General features: G+C 39.1%; 2 protein-coding genes across 2 annotated transcripts in view; both read right to left on the reverse strand.

Moving 5' to 3' along the window:
* The window catches only part of LOC133987421 (L-rhamnose-binding lectin SML-like), a 277,548-nt gene that overhangs the window by 57,202 nt on the left and 200,886 nt on the right, over positions 1 to 19,460 (reverse strand). The window lies entirely within an intron of this gene.
* nphp4 (nephronophthisis 4) overlaps positions 1 to 19,460 on the reverse strand; it is a 164,583-nt gene that overhangs the window by 3,583 nt on the left and 141,540 nt on the right. The window contains exons 22-29 of the mRNA XM_062427444.1: positions 14,676 to 14,865; positions 13,897 to 13,980; positions 7,858 to 8,014; positions 7,185 to 7,261; positions 6,805 to 6,890; positions 4,841 to 5,012; positions 2,815 to 2,994; positions 826 to 969 (exon numbers count right to left, since the gene is read on the reverse strand). Coding sequence (XP_062283428.1) covers positions 826 to 969; positions 2,815 to 2,994; positions 4,841 to 5,012; positions 6,805 to 6,890; positions 7,185 to 7,261; positions 7,858 to 8,014; positions 13,897 to 13,980; positions 14,676 to 14,865 — 1,090 coding nt within the window. The remainder of the gene's footprint in view (positions 1 to 825; positions 970 to 2,814; positions 2,995 to 4,840; positions 5,013 to 6,804; positions 6,891 to 7,184; positions 7,262 to 7,857; positions 8,015 to 13,896; positions 13,981 to 14,675; positions 14,866 to 19,460) is intronic.

Here is a 19,460-nt window from a genome sequence, read left to right on the forward strand (position 1 = left end):
AATTGCCATCAAATTTAGCACAGATATCCATGGTGCCCTGTCAATAAATTCTAATGTATTTGGTGACTTCTCATCTAGTGCCACCAGCAGGTCAATTTTCACGAATTCAGTGTTTTACTCAACAATTATTAAGCTCTCAGCAAGGTCTGCAGTGACTATGGTCCATGTGGGAGTTGCTATTGCTCTCTGATAATGTAATGGACACTCTGGATTGATCTACAGCACACAGGAAGGCTGCTGTAGAAGAAGAAAGTAGGACAAGCTGCCTGTAATGTTTTTTGTTAAAACATTTACAGCATGTTAGTAGCTTTCCTCCTTCAAGTTAGCAGAGAGCTAACCAGATGTCTGCATTCATCCAGCCAGCGCAGGAATGTCAAACCAAATACAGATACAGAGAGATATACCTGGCAGTCATCAGCATAATCAGCATTTGGCAAGGGCTTGAATGTAACAGACGTTCATTTATAAAGTTCTACACTGTAGGTTTAAATTTGACCAAAAATATTACAAGAATTACCTGTTATTACCACTGTTTATTCTTAACAGGATTTTTTTTTTTAAAGCAAATAAAAAATACTTTAACCAGTCAGTAGTGTTTTCCATTAGAGCAAATACTAACTGAATTAGTCGAATTAGTTACAGGGTGCTAACAACACAGGGAACCCTAATTCAATGAAACCAGCTGCACTGATCCGAATCTTGATTTCCTTCAATAACAAATGCAAGCTTTTGTCAAGGAGGACAAACCTGTCTTTGTCTAGGTGTTAATCAAAAGTATTGATTTTACTCTTAATGAGAGTAAGATGACTTCCTGTCTTATCTCACCTGGAATTTGTCCTCTTTGAACTGGAGCAGATCTGGATGGTCGGAGCGAAGCAGGAATTTGCGGCTGCTGGTGTAAGGGTTGGTGTAGGTGATTTTCCTGGAGCTGCCACGACCACCACCAACTGGGACGCTCACTTCAAATGCCTGTACACACACACACACACACACACACACACACACACACACACACACACACACACACACACACACACACACACACACACACACACACACACACACACACACACACACACACACACACACACACACACACACACACACACACACACACACACACACACACACACACACACACACAGAGCAAGTTTAAGTATGCCTTGTTCCAAAGTGGACTGTTTATTCATACGTTTAAATGATCCACATAGCAAAACTAATGAGATTGGGCTCATATATCTGTAGATTAGAGTGATTGCAATATCATAATGCATTATATGTGAGAGGACAAAACTTAATTTTGACACTTACATGTAATGAGAACATAACCTTCGATAGTTGGACAGTCGAGCACACAGTCAGGTAATTAGACATTTGGTAAGAAAAGGCAGACAGCATGCAGCTACACAATGGATCAGTTTGAGTGCTGGCCTGTGATCAGCTGTCCTTAGCTCTGTCTTGACAGTAGCCATAAAGGGGTTGGGGATGCACAGCTGCCCCAGAAAACTACCAGGATTGTCCAATAAGCACTGAATGTGACTATGAGAGTTGTAGAGCTTTTTAAATATGAGGGAGCTGTTCATCACATCACTGTTTCTGTGAAAAACAAAGTGGGAGGAAGCAATGTAATAGGACATACATTTGCAATCTTACTGGCAATTACCAACTGATGATCAAGTGAGATAAAATCATACTCTGCAAGCTAAACCCTATAAGGACTCTATATCAATCTATATGATCATGTTCACTAATGATGTGTTTGTTTGAAAACAAAGATAATTACATTTTTAACAAAAAAAAAGGTCAACTTTGGTAAACTCAATCTCAATTTCAACCGCTGACCAATTGCAAAGTGTTTTGACAGTGTTAACCTTTGAGGGAGCAGAGAGCCAGAGAATCCAAAATGGAAGAAGCATATTAGCCCAGATACACAGTTCAATTTTAAATATTTTTTCTCTGTTAGAGTAAAAACTGCTCCACAAAGGAGGCAGTAAGTTATCACAAACTTATGGCTAGCAGAGACATGTTAGCAGCTAACTAACACTGGTTAGCTTGCCAGGCTTCTAGCACATTCTATGGTATTTTTGCAAGGACATTTGCATGAATATGAAATTGCAAAATAAAGGTAACTTGCAGCTGTGCAAAATCTGCGAAGAGGCTGTCTACTAACATCAGGGATGCTGACATAAATGTAAAGGAAACCATTTGTGGAGCAGATGAGTGAGGCTGTGATGAGCAGTTCTGTGACTTTGACAATGCATTGCTTCGCCATTTGCTCTACAAGCAGACGTCTGGCACCAGCTGTACACAGTCATCCCCGCTGCTGGAACAGTGATGTTTCTCAAGAATTCAACAAGGACGAGGAGAAAGAAAATGACTTGCCACCTACAATTACCAAGGCCTTGAATAACACTGGCTGTACTGTTTGTTTGTTCTGTGAGAGCGGCAGTGCGAGTGCTTACACCGAAGATGAAGACATAATAAAAACACACAGATCCACTCTACTCTCCTCTCACAAACATGTTTTTTCTTCTTGTTGGATGTTTGAACTTCACTGTGCAGAGTGATGTATGTGCAGAGTCTGACACTAGAGAACTGTTCATCTGCTGAAAGTTGTTCTGTGCTCACTGAAAATCTTGTTTTAAGGAAGCAAGCAAGCATGATTTATGGCATCACGACTAGTTTGGAAACTTGGGTCCAGTGCACATAAACTGAGAGTGAACTTGGATCAGACACACACCAAGTGAGTATTTTTTAATACATGCCTGGAGGCGATCCTTAAGTAGTTTTAAGCCAGAAGAAAACTATTCCTACCTTGGACAGCACAGGCCGGTGAACACTGAGACAAAGCAGCCAGGCGGTGACAAGCCGCCGGTGCTCAACGTCCACCGCGTTCACATACAGGAAGCGGCTGCCTGCCCGCCATGGCTGCACCTTCAGCTGGAGCTCCTGCACCGCTGCAGGAGGCAAAACAAACACACCCTCGGGGTCCACCTTCAGAGAAGACATGTGAGAATGGTTTGATTGAGTTTAGCAGCAGGGTGTGAGGTTGTGGCTGATTGGGTGGCTTATGAGAATGTAGAGAATTAATAAAAAGAGAGTGATATGGGAAAGAAGAGCAGAGAGACATTTTTGAAGAAGAGGCGAGGAAGGCATAGAAAAAGGACAGAATTAATGGGAAACGGTGGATAACAGAGGAAAACAGAGGAAGTAGACAGATTACAGGAGAGAGTGGGTGAGAGAGGGGCGAATAAGGTTCAGTGAAAAAGGCAAAGAGAGGGGGCTGACAATGAAATGATAGAAAGTAGAGGCAGAAAAGTGACAGAGAGACAGAAGGATGTGAGAATGAGATTTACTGTGCAGCTCCTTTTCAATCTGTTGAGAAAAGCAAAGCTATTCTCTGGCGGTGAGCTTTATCCTGTTTTATAAGTCTCCTCCGATGCATTCCACAGTGAGCTAACCTGCCGAGAGTCAGATCAAAGCGGCAGCTGATACATACGGTGAAATCTTTTAAAAATACATCTGTCGCTTTACAGCCAGTACCCTATTTCTTCAGGGAAAACACATTTGGGTCGTACTGTATGCAACCATGGTGGCTGTGACAGTCCATCACTTATTTCCTTTTTTTTTTATATGAGTAATTTGCAATGCCCTTTTACTGCATCTCTGAGTGAGAAGCATTGTCAAACTCTCCCCTATCTTGTACCCAGTTATGAATAAGAAGCAATCTATTAAAAATAGAGGGCAATCTGACACTCCTGGAACATATTTTCATAGGTTCAGGGAGCATACAGCCATTACTAATTTTTTCAGGTTGTGTCAAATTGTGTCCCGACATGATCTGACATGATTGCAGGAAGTAATGGGGGAACCTAATAAAATGAAATGACATGAAAAGACCTATTATGCTGTCAATCCGCATTTGCACAGTGTTGATAATGACTTGAATCTTAACCTGAGGTTATTACAAAAGAGAGTTTTGCTGTTCCTGTTCTGTTTCCTGCTGCTTAGAGAACAATTTGCATGAAATCATTTTTGTATATGTAGTTTGAAAATAGCTTTTAATGAAAAATCTCAACTTCTAATTATGTAAGATGTATAATTTGAGCTGTTTTGATTCCACTTCTTCCCTGCTCAGTATGTTGCTTCCGATTTGTGTCATCTATTTTGTCCAATTCAAAAAAGCAATAATTTAAAAAAAGGGAAGGTGAAAAAAAATCATTAGAATTAAACAGCAACCCAATGCCAAGCCATTAGACAACCTGACATGGATGAATTATTTTTTTTAGAAAAAGATCTAAATTGAACTCAAGGACAGTCAGACCTGAATAGACCCAAGGATAAGTAGACCTGATCCAGAAGGCGGTTGATCCAGACTGACCCAAAAAAAGACAGAACGCCAACACTGGCAGCATCATGATGCTCCATCAATTAACGAGCAGCTGCCATCCAAAAGAGTAGCAACACATGTCAGTTTTTCCTGCATTTCACAGTTCACACTCTCCATCTGCCTCAAAAACACTAAATTCTCAGCTGCGATTATCATCAGACACCATAAGCTGACAGCAGGTCCACTTAGATCCCCGCGGGTATTAAATACACTGGCACATGGATCTGAGACCCTCAGTAATGCAATGGTACCCTCCCCAACTCGATTACACTACAGTATAGTTTGGATCTGGCCTAACTTTTGTACCGGGTTTCCCAGACCGGAGTGAATGTGAGGTTGCTTTGAACTTACAAGGAAAATAGTGCAGCATAGTTCCATTTTCTGACAATATAAAAAAGTTTAACATTTAACACATTTAATGTACAAAATGTTCTAACTGAAGGTGTGTACCTTGATCTCCTGGGGGTGTGATGAGAAACATTCAACCTTGCGAACAGCTTGCTTTCCCCTCAACACCAGCGATTGACAGCTCCTCTGGCCAGTTACACAGCTGATGTCCACCCGCTCCATAAAATGCACGTAAATCTGCCAGATCTGGGAGGGCGCCGCCATCCACTTATCACTACAGAGAAAAACATTATCAGGAACAATTAAGCTGTGGCTCCCTGGAGATGCAGCGGGAGCAGCGTGAGGTTGGAGATGAGGAGGGCTGATCTACTGGTATGCTAGCACTTTAATAAGCAGCAATATGATCATCACCATCCCCTCACTGCTGAGACGAAGGGGAATTCAGTCTCAGTGGTCCTAGCTGGCTCTGAGAGCTGTGAGTGGGAGGCGATGTAGCCACCTTCTCAGCTCTGCTCTGTGACAACAGCACTAAAGGAGCATTTGGAGACATTTGGATTCAAGTGTTTTTGAACGCAGACACAGTTTAACTAATGTTGGATTAAACCTGCTGATAAGTCATATTTTCAGATGATATCTGGCAGTTTGCTGTTGTTCGGTTTATTTTACAGGTGCTGTATTTTCTTAATAATTTTCTAGAAGGGAGGATTACCAGCTATATAAGCTCCTAGGCCTTAGAGTCACATATGAAATATCTAGAGTGGTCCTGCATTATTGTGGACAGTGCATTTGTGTACAGTAGCAAAGTGTAAAAGAACATATTTGTATTTATACTGTGCTCATATGGTTCATATTCCTAAATAATTTGGTCTGAAAAAAAAGACCATGAGGTTATTAATCCAAAAAATGAAGTAAACACCAAAGAAGTACTGGTTGATTTTGGCATGTGTGCAAACTTGGAGGAGTCAGGATACATAAGGATACTCAGATGGTGGCAGGTGTAGACAAAATGAGGGCATAACAGCAAACCTTTGCCCAGTGAGCCCCTATCAGCTTCTTCTGGCCATGTCTCAAAATAACCTTTTAATAAACTATGCATTTCAGTTACTTGTTTTTTCTTTAAGAAATTAGCAGGAAAGTCATGAAGTAACAGTTGTTGATTGCAGTAGAATCATTTTTAAAGATATGTTATAAGTCATATTTACATACAGTCTTCTAAATAAATAAAGTTATTTTCTAGAAACTTCTGAGGAACTAATGAGTGTTCTTCTATTGGGCACAATACAATCAAAACATTTCGTTAGAAACTAATTAAAAGTACCACTTTTGACCACTAGTAGTACTGTGAAGCAATGTTTATGAGCAAGTTCCTGTGTTGTTTGTATTTTGTGCACCTGCACATGTACACAAGCATGCGGTAACACACGAAGCAAGTGCCAATTCAAGACAAAGAAGACAACTGATCAGCAAATATTAATGTTAACAGTTTTTAAAACACTTTGCAAATGTTTTCGGAGGATGGAAATGCCTTAAACACACTGACTCAGCTTCAAGTTTTTGGTAAAAGACACTGAATCTAGACTTAACTGTTAATTCCCAGTGGAGAAAACTTCACTGGGTAACTTTCCATTAGACAACCAAAGCAGATAAGTTCTGCAGTAAATATGTAACAAGTCAAAACATCATCATGCCAATCATATGAGAGTTGACTAATGAACTCCTGACTTTTAATAAGAGGGAAACAGTGGCCCTACATATTATCAAACCCGCACATAATATTGGCCTAATCCTGATGGAGATTTGGTTGAGTAGAGGACGGGTGCTGTAACTTCAGGCAGTCAGACCACCAAACCTCCATCTGATTAGTTAATTAATTCAAGCCTGCGTGAACAATTTAATTAGTCCAAAATAGAATGCTTCTTCAGGCTAAACTGTGTGTGTGTGTGTGTGTGTGTGTGTGTGTGTGTGTGTGTGTGTGTGTGTGTGTGTGTGTGTGTGTGTGTCCGTCCATGTGTGTGTGTGTGCACATTAACTGTGTACAGTATGCCTGTTCAGTAAATAATACATACGTAAAAACCATCACAAAGAACATTTTAATGTGTGGACTGGGACTCCCTGGCACTTTCAAGAACACATCCTGAGGCTCCCCTGGCACCTAGACAGAAACAGAATAGAAGGCAGACAGATGTTTTAATAGAAGGGTAAAAGAAAAGAAAGAGGCAGAAATAAAAAGAAGCCCCACATTAGCACTTTAAAAGAGATTGGCATGGTGTAAGGGCAAGCCTTTTGTGTATCAAAAAAGCATGTAATTTATGACAACGAGCACCAGAATAAAGTGCTTTCCCCCCTGACCAAGAAATGGTCTTAGAGCTATCAGTTAGTAATTAATCCCCTGCTAATATTATTGTGGGCTGAAACATACATTATTAAAATAATGTCATTATCTCACCAGCATCCTTGTCTGGCATACAATGTTAGGGTCACTGCAGCGTACGGATATGTGAGTCCTGGTGTCTGGGTCTCCAACTGGTTAAGCAATTAACAAAAAAAAATTTAAACCAGGGATTTATGCACAGGAGGATCAAAGGACTTTAGTTACACAGTGTATTTAAACAGTTTGTTGTTTTTTTTATCATTTAACACCAAGTCTTATATGATATATTTCATACATCCAGTACATGCATATATACACATAAATGTACATGCTCATCTATTTTCTTCATTTTCTCTATTCCATTTTTTTTAAACTTGCTTTTCATTTCCGGCCTCTCTGTTGTTATTGCCCTTTTTTGTGATTGAAAATGCATAATATGAGCTTGTTTTTTTGACATTTTAGTAAAAACACAATAAAAAGGGAGGTAGAATACATAATTCATTCTCATCTGTCTGCCTGCATTGTATAAATATTGTATTTGTGTATGTGTGAATGTACACATTGTACCTGCTGAAAATGTATTCTCTAAGTATGAAACCAATACTAAAAATGCAATAATATGCAATTTAATAAAATGCACTGTATGCCATATGAAACTACAGTATCTAATATCAATACAGACAGGGGAGCAGGGATGGGAGCTGTGGGTTGAGGAGTAATGGCTAAAAACAGGAGCAACCTGCACTACCTGTGGGGTCGTGCCATGGCGGCAGGCGGATGGCCTTTTTAAGGAAACACAGCTCAGGGTGGTACAGTCTGAAAGTCTGGTCAACAACGTGGGGTGTCGGCTCCACATTGACCTGGCAGATGGCCACTGGCTTGCCGTCGTCTGTTTTGAACGTAACCTGTGGAGAGAAGGTGAAAGGTCTGCAGTATCAGCAGCATGACAGTCCGTTGCATGATGTTAGAAATCCAGCACAATGAAACAAGCATTTACATCATCATAGGACAGTAGAACGTGAAAGCCGTAGCTGTGTTAAATGCGTCTTAAAGGACAATGACAGTTTAATACAATAATATTACACACGCTTGTTTGCTACTGTCAAAAGGCTATTTTGTCAGTAGCCTATGAACTTCTGTCTGTCCACCAGGGTCTGCAATCAATTTGCCACCTTTTTCACTGACAAAGTTCAGAAAATTAGACAAGCAGTCAGTGCTTCTATACAGGTGCAGGGCATACATTGTCCCCGTGTCCACTTAAAATCAATTCCAGTATGACACAATTTTACTCGATGAACCATAAAAACCTGAAGGACATTATTCAGCATCTGAAATCCTCCCCCTGCTGCCTTGATATTATGCCAGAAGGCTTTTCCAAAAATGTTTCAAATTGCATTGCTTCAGATCTCCTACAAATTGTAAACACATCTCTTCTCTCTGGTGTCTTCCCATGGGCCCTGAAAACTGCAACCATCAAGCCTCTCTTAAAAAACAACCTAGACACTTCACTAATGAACAATTATAGGCCCATATCAAACTCCAGTTTTTAAGTAAAACTTATTGGCACTAAACAGTTCCAATGTTTCCCAATTAGGATTTCAACCACACCCCATCACTGACACTACGCGTATTAAGGTCTTCAATGACATCCACCTTAACATACAGAAAATATCAATCTTTGTGTTAAAGAATGTTAGTGCTGTATTTGACATGGACTACAACACATTACTAGACCAACTAGAACGCTGGGTGTGACTTTCTGGCACAGTACAGTAGTAATTGGTTTGAATCCTACATAAAGACAGGCACTACTTTGTGTCTACAGGTAATTACACATCTGAGTGAACAAAAATGACATGCAGAGTTCCACAAGACACCATTCTGGGGCCTCTTCTGTTCAACATGCCTCCACTAGGCAGAGGACACACACATTTACATAACCATATCACCAGGGGATTATGGTTCTATACAAGCACTGAGTAAGTGAATTGAATAAATCAAAGATTGGATTTTCCAGAAGTTTCTTCAATTAAACAAACAAAAACTGAAGTAATTGTTTCTGGAACCATGTAAGAACACAACCACAAACTAAGCCAGAAATCTTGGTGTACTTATCGACTAAGGACTAAAGGACTAATGTCTTATCTTGACACTTAACACTGTGGTAGTATCTTTACAGGTCTGTCTAAAAAAATCGAGACAGCCGCAACTGAAGGCTTCAGAACGCTGTTACTCGAGTCCTCATTAAGACCAAGAAAGTGGATCATATCACTCCAGTTCTCAGATCTTCAAACTAGCTTCCTGTTAGTGTTAATAATTGATTTAAAATACTGCTGTTGGTTTATAAAGCACTGAATGGTTTAGGGACAAAATACATTTCTGATGTTCTGCTTTGTTATAAACCATCTAGACCTCTCAGGTTGTCTGTGACAGATCTGCTTTCTGTCCTCAGAGTCAAAACTAAACATGGAGAAGCAGCGCTCAGTTTTCATACACCACATATCTGGAACAAACTCCCAGAAAACTGAAAGTCTGCTGCAACTCTGGTCTCTTTTAAATCAAGACTGTGTTTTTCTGCTTGCTGCTGCCTTTGATAAAATCAAAGAATTATTCATTTCTTACACTGCACTGTAACTTTTATTCTTGGATTTTATCTTTTATCTTTTGTCTTATTCTATTTTAGCATGTTTTTGTTTTCTATTCTCTTATCTCTTTTAATTACTGTCTTTAATTGTGAATTAAAGTGTCCTTTTATTGAGTGTTCCTTTTGCACTTTCTCTCATGCTTTTAATTTATTATGTAAAGCACCTTAAATTGCATTTTTGCGGAAATGTGTTAAATAAATAAACTTGCCTTGCAACTTGGGTCTTATCTTCGTAATTTGTCCACCGTTTCTTTCCATTGTGATAACATTGTACTCAACAAGGTAATTGCTGAGAAGTGGGAGCACAGTGAGATCACTAGGTTGGATGCAGCAAAAACATGTGCAGTCAGATGTTGAGACAGCGTGTAAATAAACACTTTTGTCAGGTCATCTAAATCAGTGATTCTCAACCATTAGCTTGCGACCCCTTATACAAATCGATATTTACTTCTAGTGCCTTCAGTCTTGTAATTAGTGATGTTTCCAGATGTCATGTCATGTCATGTATATTGCCTGAATATTATAATATATATACAATGTACATAAGCTTTGAATGTCATTTACTTAATGCTCTTATCTTGCTGTAGTTACTATTTTAAATGTCTCTATATCTGTTCCCTACTTCTGTTTCTTATACTGCTGTAACATGCAGTAACATGCAAATTCTCCTCTGGGGAGTCTTATCTTATTTTATCTTATCTTGCTGAGTTACTTTCTGGAAACAGCACCAACTTACTTAATTCATCTGTCCTTTCTTCCTTGCTTTCTTCTGTGTGCGTGTGTGCGTGTGTGTGTGCGTGTGTGTGTGTGTGTGTGTGTGTGTGTGTGTGTGTGTGTGTGTGTGTGCCTGTGTCTGTTTGTGTGAGTGACCTTCAAACAATACTGGTCCTGTGTCATTAGAAATACCTTCACTCTAGTTCCTTGACTCTCTTTAGTGAAATACAGAACTGGAATTGACATGTTTTCTTCCTCAGGCAGTTCACTTCTAAACAACATGCACAGCTTTTAAAAAGCAGCCTTTGAGAAGTTTTATTTCAAAAATTCACCAGAGAGCATGATGATGATGGAGCACACCGTACACCAGAATATAAAAGTTGGCTTTAATCCGACTACTGAAACCCCCACAGACTTGCTGAATGTGCTTTGAAGTTTGCTGCATTAAAATAGCCCCCAGGATCTGTGCAAATCAACACAAATGTGCTCATATATATGGTATGCACTAATTACATATGGTTATGATAACTTGTATATACACATACATCAACTTATGCAAACACACTGGCATTGGTAACCCTCTCACGTACTACCATGGTCTACAACATCTAAAACTAGTATTTGCTGGCTTGATAACCCTACTGTATACATAACTAAAGTGGAGTTGATGAATTATAGATTACACCGAATAAAGAACGTCACTTCAGAGTTCACAAGTATGCTGTTGATTACACAATAAAGTACTGCGTGTAAGTGTCATTTTTTAAATATCAAGTCATATTAGTACAAAACTATTCAGAGGCAGACACATTTAAGTCATGTGGCCTAAAGATTTTTTATGTAAGTCATTTAACGTTGTGGCTCACATCTGGAACAGATATCCCAACAACTATAGGACAGATAGACATGTAATTTGTGGAAATTCATGTTCTTTAAAGGATGAGTTTCATGATCTTGGTGACCCCTGACCTTTCTTACAAAGCCATTAAGTCAAAATCTCCGATCTTAAGCCAAGAGTTATCTAGAAATTTCATGGAGTGAGCCACATGAAATCTGTAGAGAATATTCCTGTCCCTACTGGAGGATCCCTTATGTTTTACTTAGAATGTAGAATGGACTTCCCATAGCCATGGCCAGAATCTCCACTTGTACAAAAAATCAAAAGGACAGATTTCCATATAATTTATTGAGCACTTTTATACTCCTCAGAGGATGAGCTAACTTTCCTTTTATGGCAATCTCAAGCCAAAGAATCAACGTTAAAAAGATTTCATATTCTAATAGTCAGGTTAGCATCACATTTCTCATTTGGGAAGAATATGGTCTTTATTCTTCAAATGCCATAAAACTTGATCATCAACATAAATGACATGTAACAACAACAATCATTGTGATCCCAAAATACTGTTATCACAGGGCAATGATAAGTTCCGATGTCACAGTCTGTCCTCCAACTCTGTGAGAACTTAAGGCAGTCCCACAATGAAATCTCTGCAGGATTTCTGGGAGTAATTGCTCACACTTAATTATAATGGTCTAATGTTAAAAAAAAGGTTGGGGAACTCTATATCCATAAAATGCTTTTTGTACAATTATGTTTTTCTTAGTTTGGTGTGGAAAAAACTTGACCTGTCCTGCACAGTACACTTTATTGTGGCATGCTTGTGGTTTTTGAATGAGATAATAGTTAATCATATATTCGGACATCCACATGCTTTATTTAGGTATCCACAAATTACAAACTGCAGTGTTTTATTAATGATAAATTGGAAAATCTCTATAAAGTAGATTCCAACCCATCAATTATTTCTTACACAAATAGACAAATTGTGAAATATGCAGTGCTTCATTACAAAATAGTTCCTAGTAATGAAGAGGACCTTCAGTAATGAAGAGGACCTTCATTACTACTGCATCATAGATTCATATGATGCATATGAGCAAGAACTCAGCCACGAGTAATGGACTGCACTGTGAAGTTAACTTTCTACATTTTGGTCATTGATTCACAAACTCACAGAAGTTGATCCCTGCCAAACAGCAGCTGTCCAAATCGTTGATGCGTCAGATTTGTGGGCCCATGCTGACCTGCAGGAGGGGCCCATATCTGGCTCTGGTGATGTGTGTTGACTGACAGCGTTGCCAAAGCTGGCATCCTGACAGCTCTGCTGTTGGGGCTTGTCAGGTTTTAGCGGGACACAGATTTGATCCAGACCTGACCTATTTGACCTTTTGACAGGATTTTTGCTCAGAGCAGCAGTGCTGACACTGACACACAAAAACACACATACATTAGGCACACACACACACACACACACACACACACACACACACACACACACACACACACACACACACACACACACACACACACACACACACACACACACACACACACACACACAGACACACACACACACACACACACACACACGCCTGGCAGACTGGCAAATATTTCATCATACTGTGCAATGGGAGAGCTTCAGGGTACTGTACTCATTAAAGCCATGTGCCAATACTGTAAGCTTAGATTCAAGCTCACGTTTGTAGAGAGAGGCACACAATCTCTGAATGGATTCATGAGTAACAGAAGTTAATTTTGGTGACAGCTGTAGCGTACAGCCACTGCAGAGCACATTACATCACACGAAGATATAGAGCACATCGTCTTATCTGAAGTACATCGCAATAAGCACATTCACATTGTTCCTCCCTCCTCTAAACTTCTTACATATTATAAACGACTGAATAAGTGCTTAAAATGGGGAAGCAACTTCAGATTAATACTGTACGTGCATGGTTCATTTAAAATAAATTAGCCAGACGTGTCAAGCTGTCCTCCAATTGGAGATAGTTAACTCTCCAGCCTGACATTTGCCAGTTGGAGAAGATAAACAATGTTCAGTAAGATAAAAGTGATTTCCAGCATATAATTTTGCTTGACAATCTTGTCTGGCTAGTGTTAACTTTTTAAATAGTTGACACTTCAAAGTGTTCTTTGTGTCTCAGCTATGACTGTGTGGGAGAAGAGGGGAGGGAGGAGGCGGCGTACTGCCACTCTGCAGAGGGCTGTTTGGGAGACTGTGTGTACACTAGATGCTGTTAGACTTATGGATGTAGGAGAAGGTTAACCCAACTTCACTCCAAATCAAAGACTTCCTATTATACACTGACTTTAGGTGGTTTTATGTTACTCTACTCTTCTGAATCCAATGTATATACCCTAAGATGCAAAAACTATGTTAAAGCTCTTATCATGGCAGAAAAACATACTGTACATCCACGTTGCACCTCAAATCCATAGCTTACTATAATTCCAGCCTGGAGACAAACAAATCAGGAATTGAGAAGCACAACACTTCAGCTGGAGATAAACACGGTTGACGATACAGAAAATATTGCATGAAGCACAAGTAGCACACTCTGTACCTTGATTGTTTTGGCAGCAACAATATTGGATAGATTCTTCTTGGCCATCTGAGAACCTTTGCCCGAAGGTAGGAAGCTCGGTCCCTGTGAGGATTTGATAAGGCACATTTTTTATCAAAATGGATCATCTATCAAAAACCACCAAAATGACTGCAAAGAAAATATTTCATCCGCACATCAGAGGGAGAAAAACTGTAAATGATCAAAACAAGCAGAAGAGAACCAAAAGGGGTGTAAACCAGCCATGCAAGATATAAGAGAGCTGCCTATGTAAATGACACTCATTACAAATGGTCCTTATGGAATCATATCAACAGTCAAGCGTGAATTGCTTTTAAATGTGTGTAACCTGCCCTTGGAATACATAAGCTATAGTTAATAATCCTTCAAGTGTAGTGACATTTATATCTATGAAATTCAGCTTCTCTCAGCATCATGGCATTCTCGCACCAAAAATAAGTCTTCTGCCACCAGGGCAAATCAATTTTAAAACATTTTCTTTAACTTTAATCAATGAGTAGACTTCTGAAATCAAAATGTGATATCACAAGCTATAAGGAGAGTTACTTTGATCTTGTGGTGACAGTTTCTAAAAGCAAACCTAAACTTTTCAAGGGCTCGAGTATAACATTATTTAACATAAATGCTAAAGTGCAATCCAGCTTGTCAAACATACTTCTTCCTGCAATAATTATCATTCCTAAAACATGGTGTTTATAGCAATTAAGTTGACCGTTGCAAACAGTTGCATCAGCATCAACCTCTGGTCTTTTCTGTACCTGAAGGGCCATGGTGTGGTCGCAGAGGAAGCTCTGGTATTTCAGGGGAATGTGGATGCTCTCCTTAGGCCGGAGGTAAAGCCTGGGACCAGGGGCACTCTTGTCCAAGTGAAACATGTTTTCCTCCAGCGAGGTAGGAGTTTTGGTTAGTGCTTTGAAGTAACGCCACTCCTCTGTGTTAGTGATGACACTGGATAGAAAGATTAAAGGACAAGAAGAAGATTAAAGCCAGCTCTAATATATATTTAAGGGGTTCAACAAGGATCAGAGCTGGACCTGTTACTCTATCAGGAATAAAAGTCTAAACCCACACTGCAGTGTTCATTGTACCCTATGGTGTTGAACAGAACAAACAACATACTTTTCAAGCCTTAACAGTAATTTGTTTAACATAAAAAATATGTATGTAAATATGATGGGGATAGTGGTACAAAAAAAGCCATGATGTCACTCAAATCAAAAGGATTACCATCTTGAGAGCATGAATCTGTTCACCAAATGTCTTGATAATCAGGATAATAGATTGTGTGAAAAGTAATTATTTTGTCTTGGGGGTGGCCCTAGGAAAAAGCTCATAGTATTACCAACATGGAAATGGTTCATCATCTTGGGAGAAGGACTGCGTTGGGTAAATTTCATAGGAATGTGCTCATTGGATTTTTTTCTCTTTTTTTTGCACAAGAAAACATTTTTGGCCTGATCATGGTGTTAGATTATAAGTTATTGGTTTACCAAAAACGTTAGGATTCAACCCTCTGTGACCATGAACATTCACACTGAACTTTGTGGAAATGTGCCCTGTAGTTGTTTTAAGGGGTATTTCAATGATTTTGTGTTGTGCTTTCTTAAACTTGGGGGACTTTCAAGACATATATAAAAATTAAAATGAATAAATAAATAAAAAGAATGGTCAAAATTGATGCAACAGAGACATCCTCAATTTAAGCTTTAAGCTCCAAGACCACAAGACATTGCACTTCCCATACTTCCAATACTCCCTGAGAGCCACAGAACACATCATACAACTGTTTTTACGATGTGAGTAGTAGGCCTACTAACTGACCTTCATGTCAGTGAGTGCTTCTTCAACATTGAAATTCTAACAATGTATTACTCAGTACTTGTATTTATCCCTCCAACTTTATCACCACTTCTGTACTGTGAGCTGTACAATAATAAAAGGCTTTAGAAAAAAAAGAATAACATATACTGTACATGATCATAATTTCCCTAGTAGCAAAGGGAAGGTATTATGAAATGTCAGAGCTACAGACGAGTGCAACACAGATGCTAAGTGTTGCCATTTATCTTGTACATTTACAAGAATGTACTGAACTGGTGTCAGTATTGGCAATCATATGGAAAGAGGATGTAGCAAATTCAGAATAATAGTCTTACCAAATGATTCCTTGTTTGCCAACAACTTAGTTTGCCAACATTCTACTTCTGTTTACGTGAAACCACTGATAAAATGGAAACATGTAATTGAAATGAAATGGGCGACTTACAAAAAGTGCTTGTAAGTAACCATATCCTAACTTCACATCCATACTTAACAACATGAGATAATGACATCAGATTGATGGTTGTCTTCTCATCTTGTTACTGGAAAGAAAGCAAAGATGCTTATTTCCCACAATGTTGAACTATTCCTTTATCAGGATTTATTCATTTTTTTGGCATAAAAGCATTATTGTAATATGTTGTTGTGCTATGTTCAAGCTTTAGTGCTGTAAACTTAACTGTATGGCTCACAATCAAAGTGAACTAAATTTTATGGTTAAGCAGTCACTAAACAAAACACAGTCATTTCATTTTAATTGCAGTCTGTGGCTTTCATAAAGGTGCATAGAGGTCAAAGAAAGCCCGCCGCCAATCACCAACAAATGGATTTCCAGGGAGAACGGAACAGGAGCAGATAACACATTCCAACAGAAGGAGGTCTCGTCTCTACTCTCTCCTCTTCCTTTGAATGCAAAAATTTCACACATAAATGCATAAAGGAGAGTGCTGCTTTAAACTTCAAAGGTTCCAACCCATAGGCATGAAGAGGGAAATATCTTTCAAAAGGAGGGTAGGGCCCCACCTCGCCTGCTCTGAGATGCAACAGTCAATTCCATGGAACTTATTTGGAGATCCCCACCTGTGCATTTGGAATAAAACACTTTGCCTGTAGCTTTGTGTTCCAACTGAGCCTCCATGAAAAACCAAGGGTTGATTCATTTTTAAAGAAAGAAAATAGGACAAGGCAGGAGGTGAAGAGTACAGACTGAGATAAATAGAAGAAACAGAGTGAAGGAACTAAATAAAGATGGTGATTAAAAGATATCGAGAAAGCGAACTGAATGAATGCAGAGTTGAGAAAGCACAGACATGCACAGGTTAAGATAGATAATGAGAGGGAGAAATAATGAGAAAAGTTGCAGGACAGCAGCAGAGGAGCTGTACAGTCTCTCCTCTTTCTTCTTGCCAAGTGTAAAAGGTAACCATGCAAAATGGATGGCAACAGGTAGCAAACGTGAGCTCCACGTAATGAGGAGCCTCTGGGGTCTAAACCACTGCAAACATCAAAACTACAGCTACCATAGCCTCTCTCTAAGTACTCTACCTTCAAAGCTTGATGCTGGATTTTTAGGTTGAGGGTCAGACTTTTTTTCTGTTTGTTTCTGTTGAACGAAGAGCTGTACCCAAGACCTTGTTTGTGTTCTAAATAAAGCTCCATGTTAAATATTGGTTGAAATATTGATAAAAAAAATAACAGCTTCTGTGCACTGACCAAGCTATCCTTCATGTTGCCCTGAATAAGGAAGTTGAGTTGTTGTGTACATGTTGTCTGGCCCCGCAAGGACTTGGCAGATGGTTGGTGTAAAAAAAACAGAAAAAATAAAAAAAAAGTTGCACAGCAACACACACACGTGTTTTTCCCTGGAAAGATTCCTGAATTAACGCAGGATTTTTAGCAAATGCCCACTGTCTCATTGTGTGGCTGTGTGTTGGTGTACTGCAGAATACCATTGTTACTGAAACAATCATCTCCATGTTGCTATTGTGTCATTGTCATGGGTAAATACTATTGTCCTTAAGCTGTACTTTTCAGCCTCAGGTGTTTCTACAAACTATTTGTCATCTTAAAATACCAGCTTACAGTTCAGTTTTGTGGTAAAATATTCATTAATTTGAACAAAGCAGAATACGAAATGTGTAAAAGAAAGCTATGCAGGCCATTCAACAAGTGCCTTTATCCTCAAATCAGAGGGGAGAGTAGCATTCAACAAGTCAAGCATCATGTTCATAAGGCTGTACTAATGTAACAACTAAATACTGAGAGATCCAAGGTTTCCCGGGAAAAGCCTCCCAAATATTGGTCAGTTTAAAATCACAGTAAGATATCAAACCCTGATATATTCCATCAAGTCTCTTCCTGTGGAGACCACAGTCACATGCATAGCAACAACATACATAGCAGAGCCACTGATCTAAAATAAAATACCACAGTAAACATGCAGTAGTATTAGTACCATTAAAAGATTTTACTGTGTGCTGTATGGATTTTTCAGAGTAGTTTGATATTGTTTTTCGCCGGCCCTGTGCTTAGTAGCCTGTCTCAGTCTGACTGACCTGATTTTGTCTCTTGAAACACAACAAATGCAGACTTACTAAATGCTTGCTCATGTGGGAATGTTGGGTCTCTTTATAAATTAAAACTTGAAGAGTACGGTTTAGAACCTGCTCTATGTGTAAAGTGCCTTGAGATAACTTTGTTGTGATTTGGCGCTATACAAATAAAGATTGATTGATTGATTGATTACTGTATACAGTACCAGTCAAAAGTTTGGACAGACTGTCTCATTTAAGTGAATGGTAAAGAGTGTCCAAACTTTTGACTGGTGCTGTACATTTCTAACTCTCGGAAGAGGCGGCAGACGGTTTGGCGTAAAGTGTCTGATCTGAAAATAAATAAATAATCAAGCAGGGCGCTAAGCTGGGAAGACGACAGATGCAGGGATTGATGACTCTCAATTAGACCTGGTACGCCCGGTGGCCGGGCTAATGCCATAATGATTCATCCATGGTGCACTGAAGCCTTTGTTGATCAATGTGATATATGTTAATCCGAAGCTCAGGCATGAGCAGAATTCATAACCAAAGACTCAGTGTGAGGGGATTAACAACGACACTAAGTGAAGGAAACAAACACCAGCCATGGATACTGAGAACGGGTGATCCAGAAAACATCAACCATAATGGCTGCTATGTGTAGATTAACAGAGGTATTTAGTATCTCACCAGTATAATGTCTACATCTGTGTCAAGGACAAGCGACTGTGGGCTGAGGGAGCTAGAATGTTCTTAGTTTGTAAGCCTAAAATTTGCGTGTGAAAAATAGAGTGAAATGTATAAACATAGTGCTAGGTGGATGCTAACAGTCATGAAAAAGTCAGAATATATCTTATTTATTCATGAAAACCCACATGCAAAATTATTTTGGATGTGGTTGTTATTTGTACAGGAAAAATAATAATTGATTGTGTTTATTCATAAATAAAAACACAAATGTGTTCACAACTGTGAAGAAAATGTAAATGTCTAAGCCATGCACACAGTCGTACAAAAAAAAAAGAAGCTGTCTCGGCATTAATTAGAAAATTCGAAGACTAAATAATGCACCCACGACATACAAACAGGACGTGTCAAAACAGGAAAAGAAATACATAAATAAACAGGCATGCACGCATCATATCAAAACAGTGAGCAGGCAATGAATCAGACTCCCACAACAAAACA

Source organism: Scomber scombrus, chromosome 10 (genome assembly GCF_963691925.1).
Source record: "Scomber scombrus chromosome 10, fScoSco1.1, whole genome shotgun sequence".
NCBI classification, from domain to species: domain Eukaryota; kingdom Metazoa; phylum Chordata; class Actinopteri; order Scombriformes; family Scombridae; genus Scomber; species Scomber scombrus.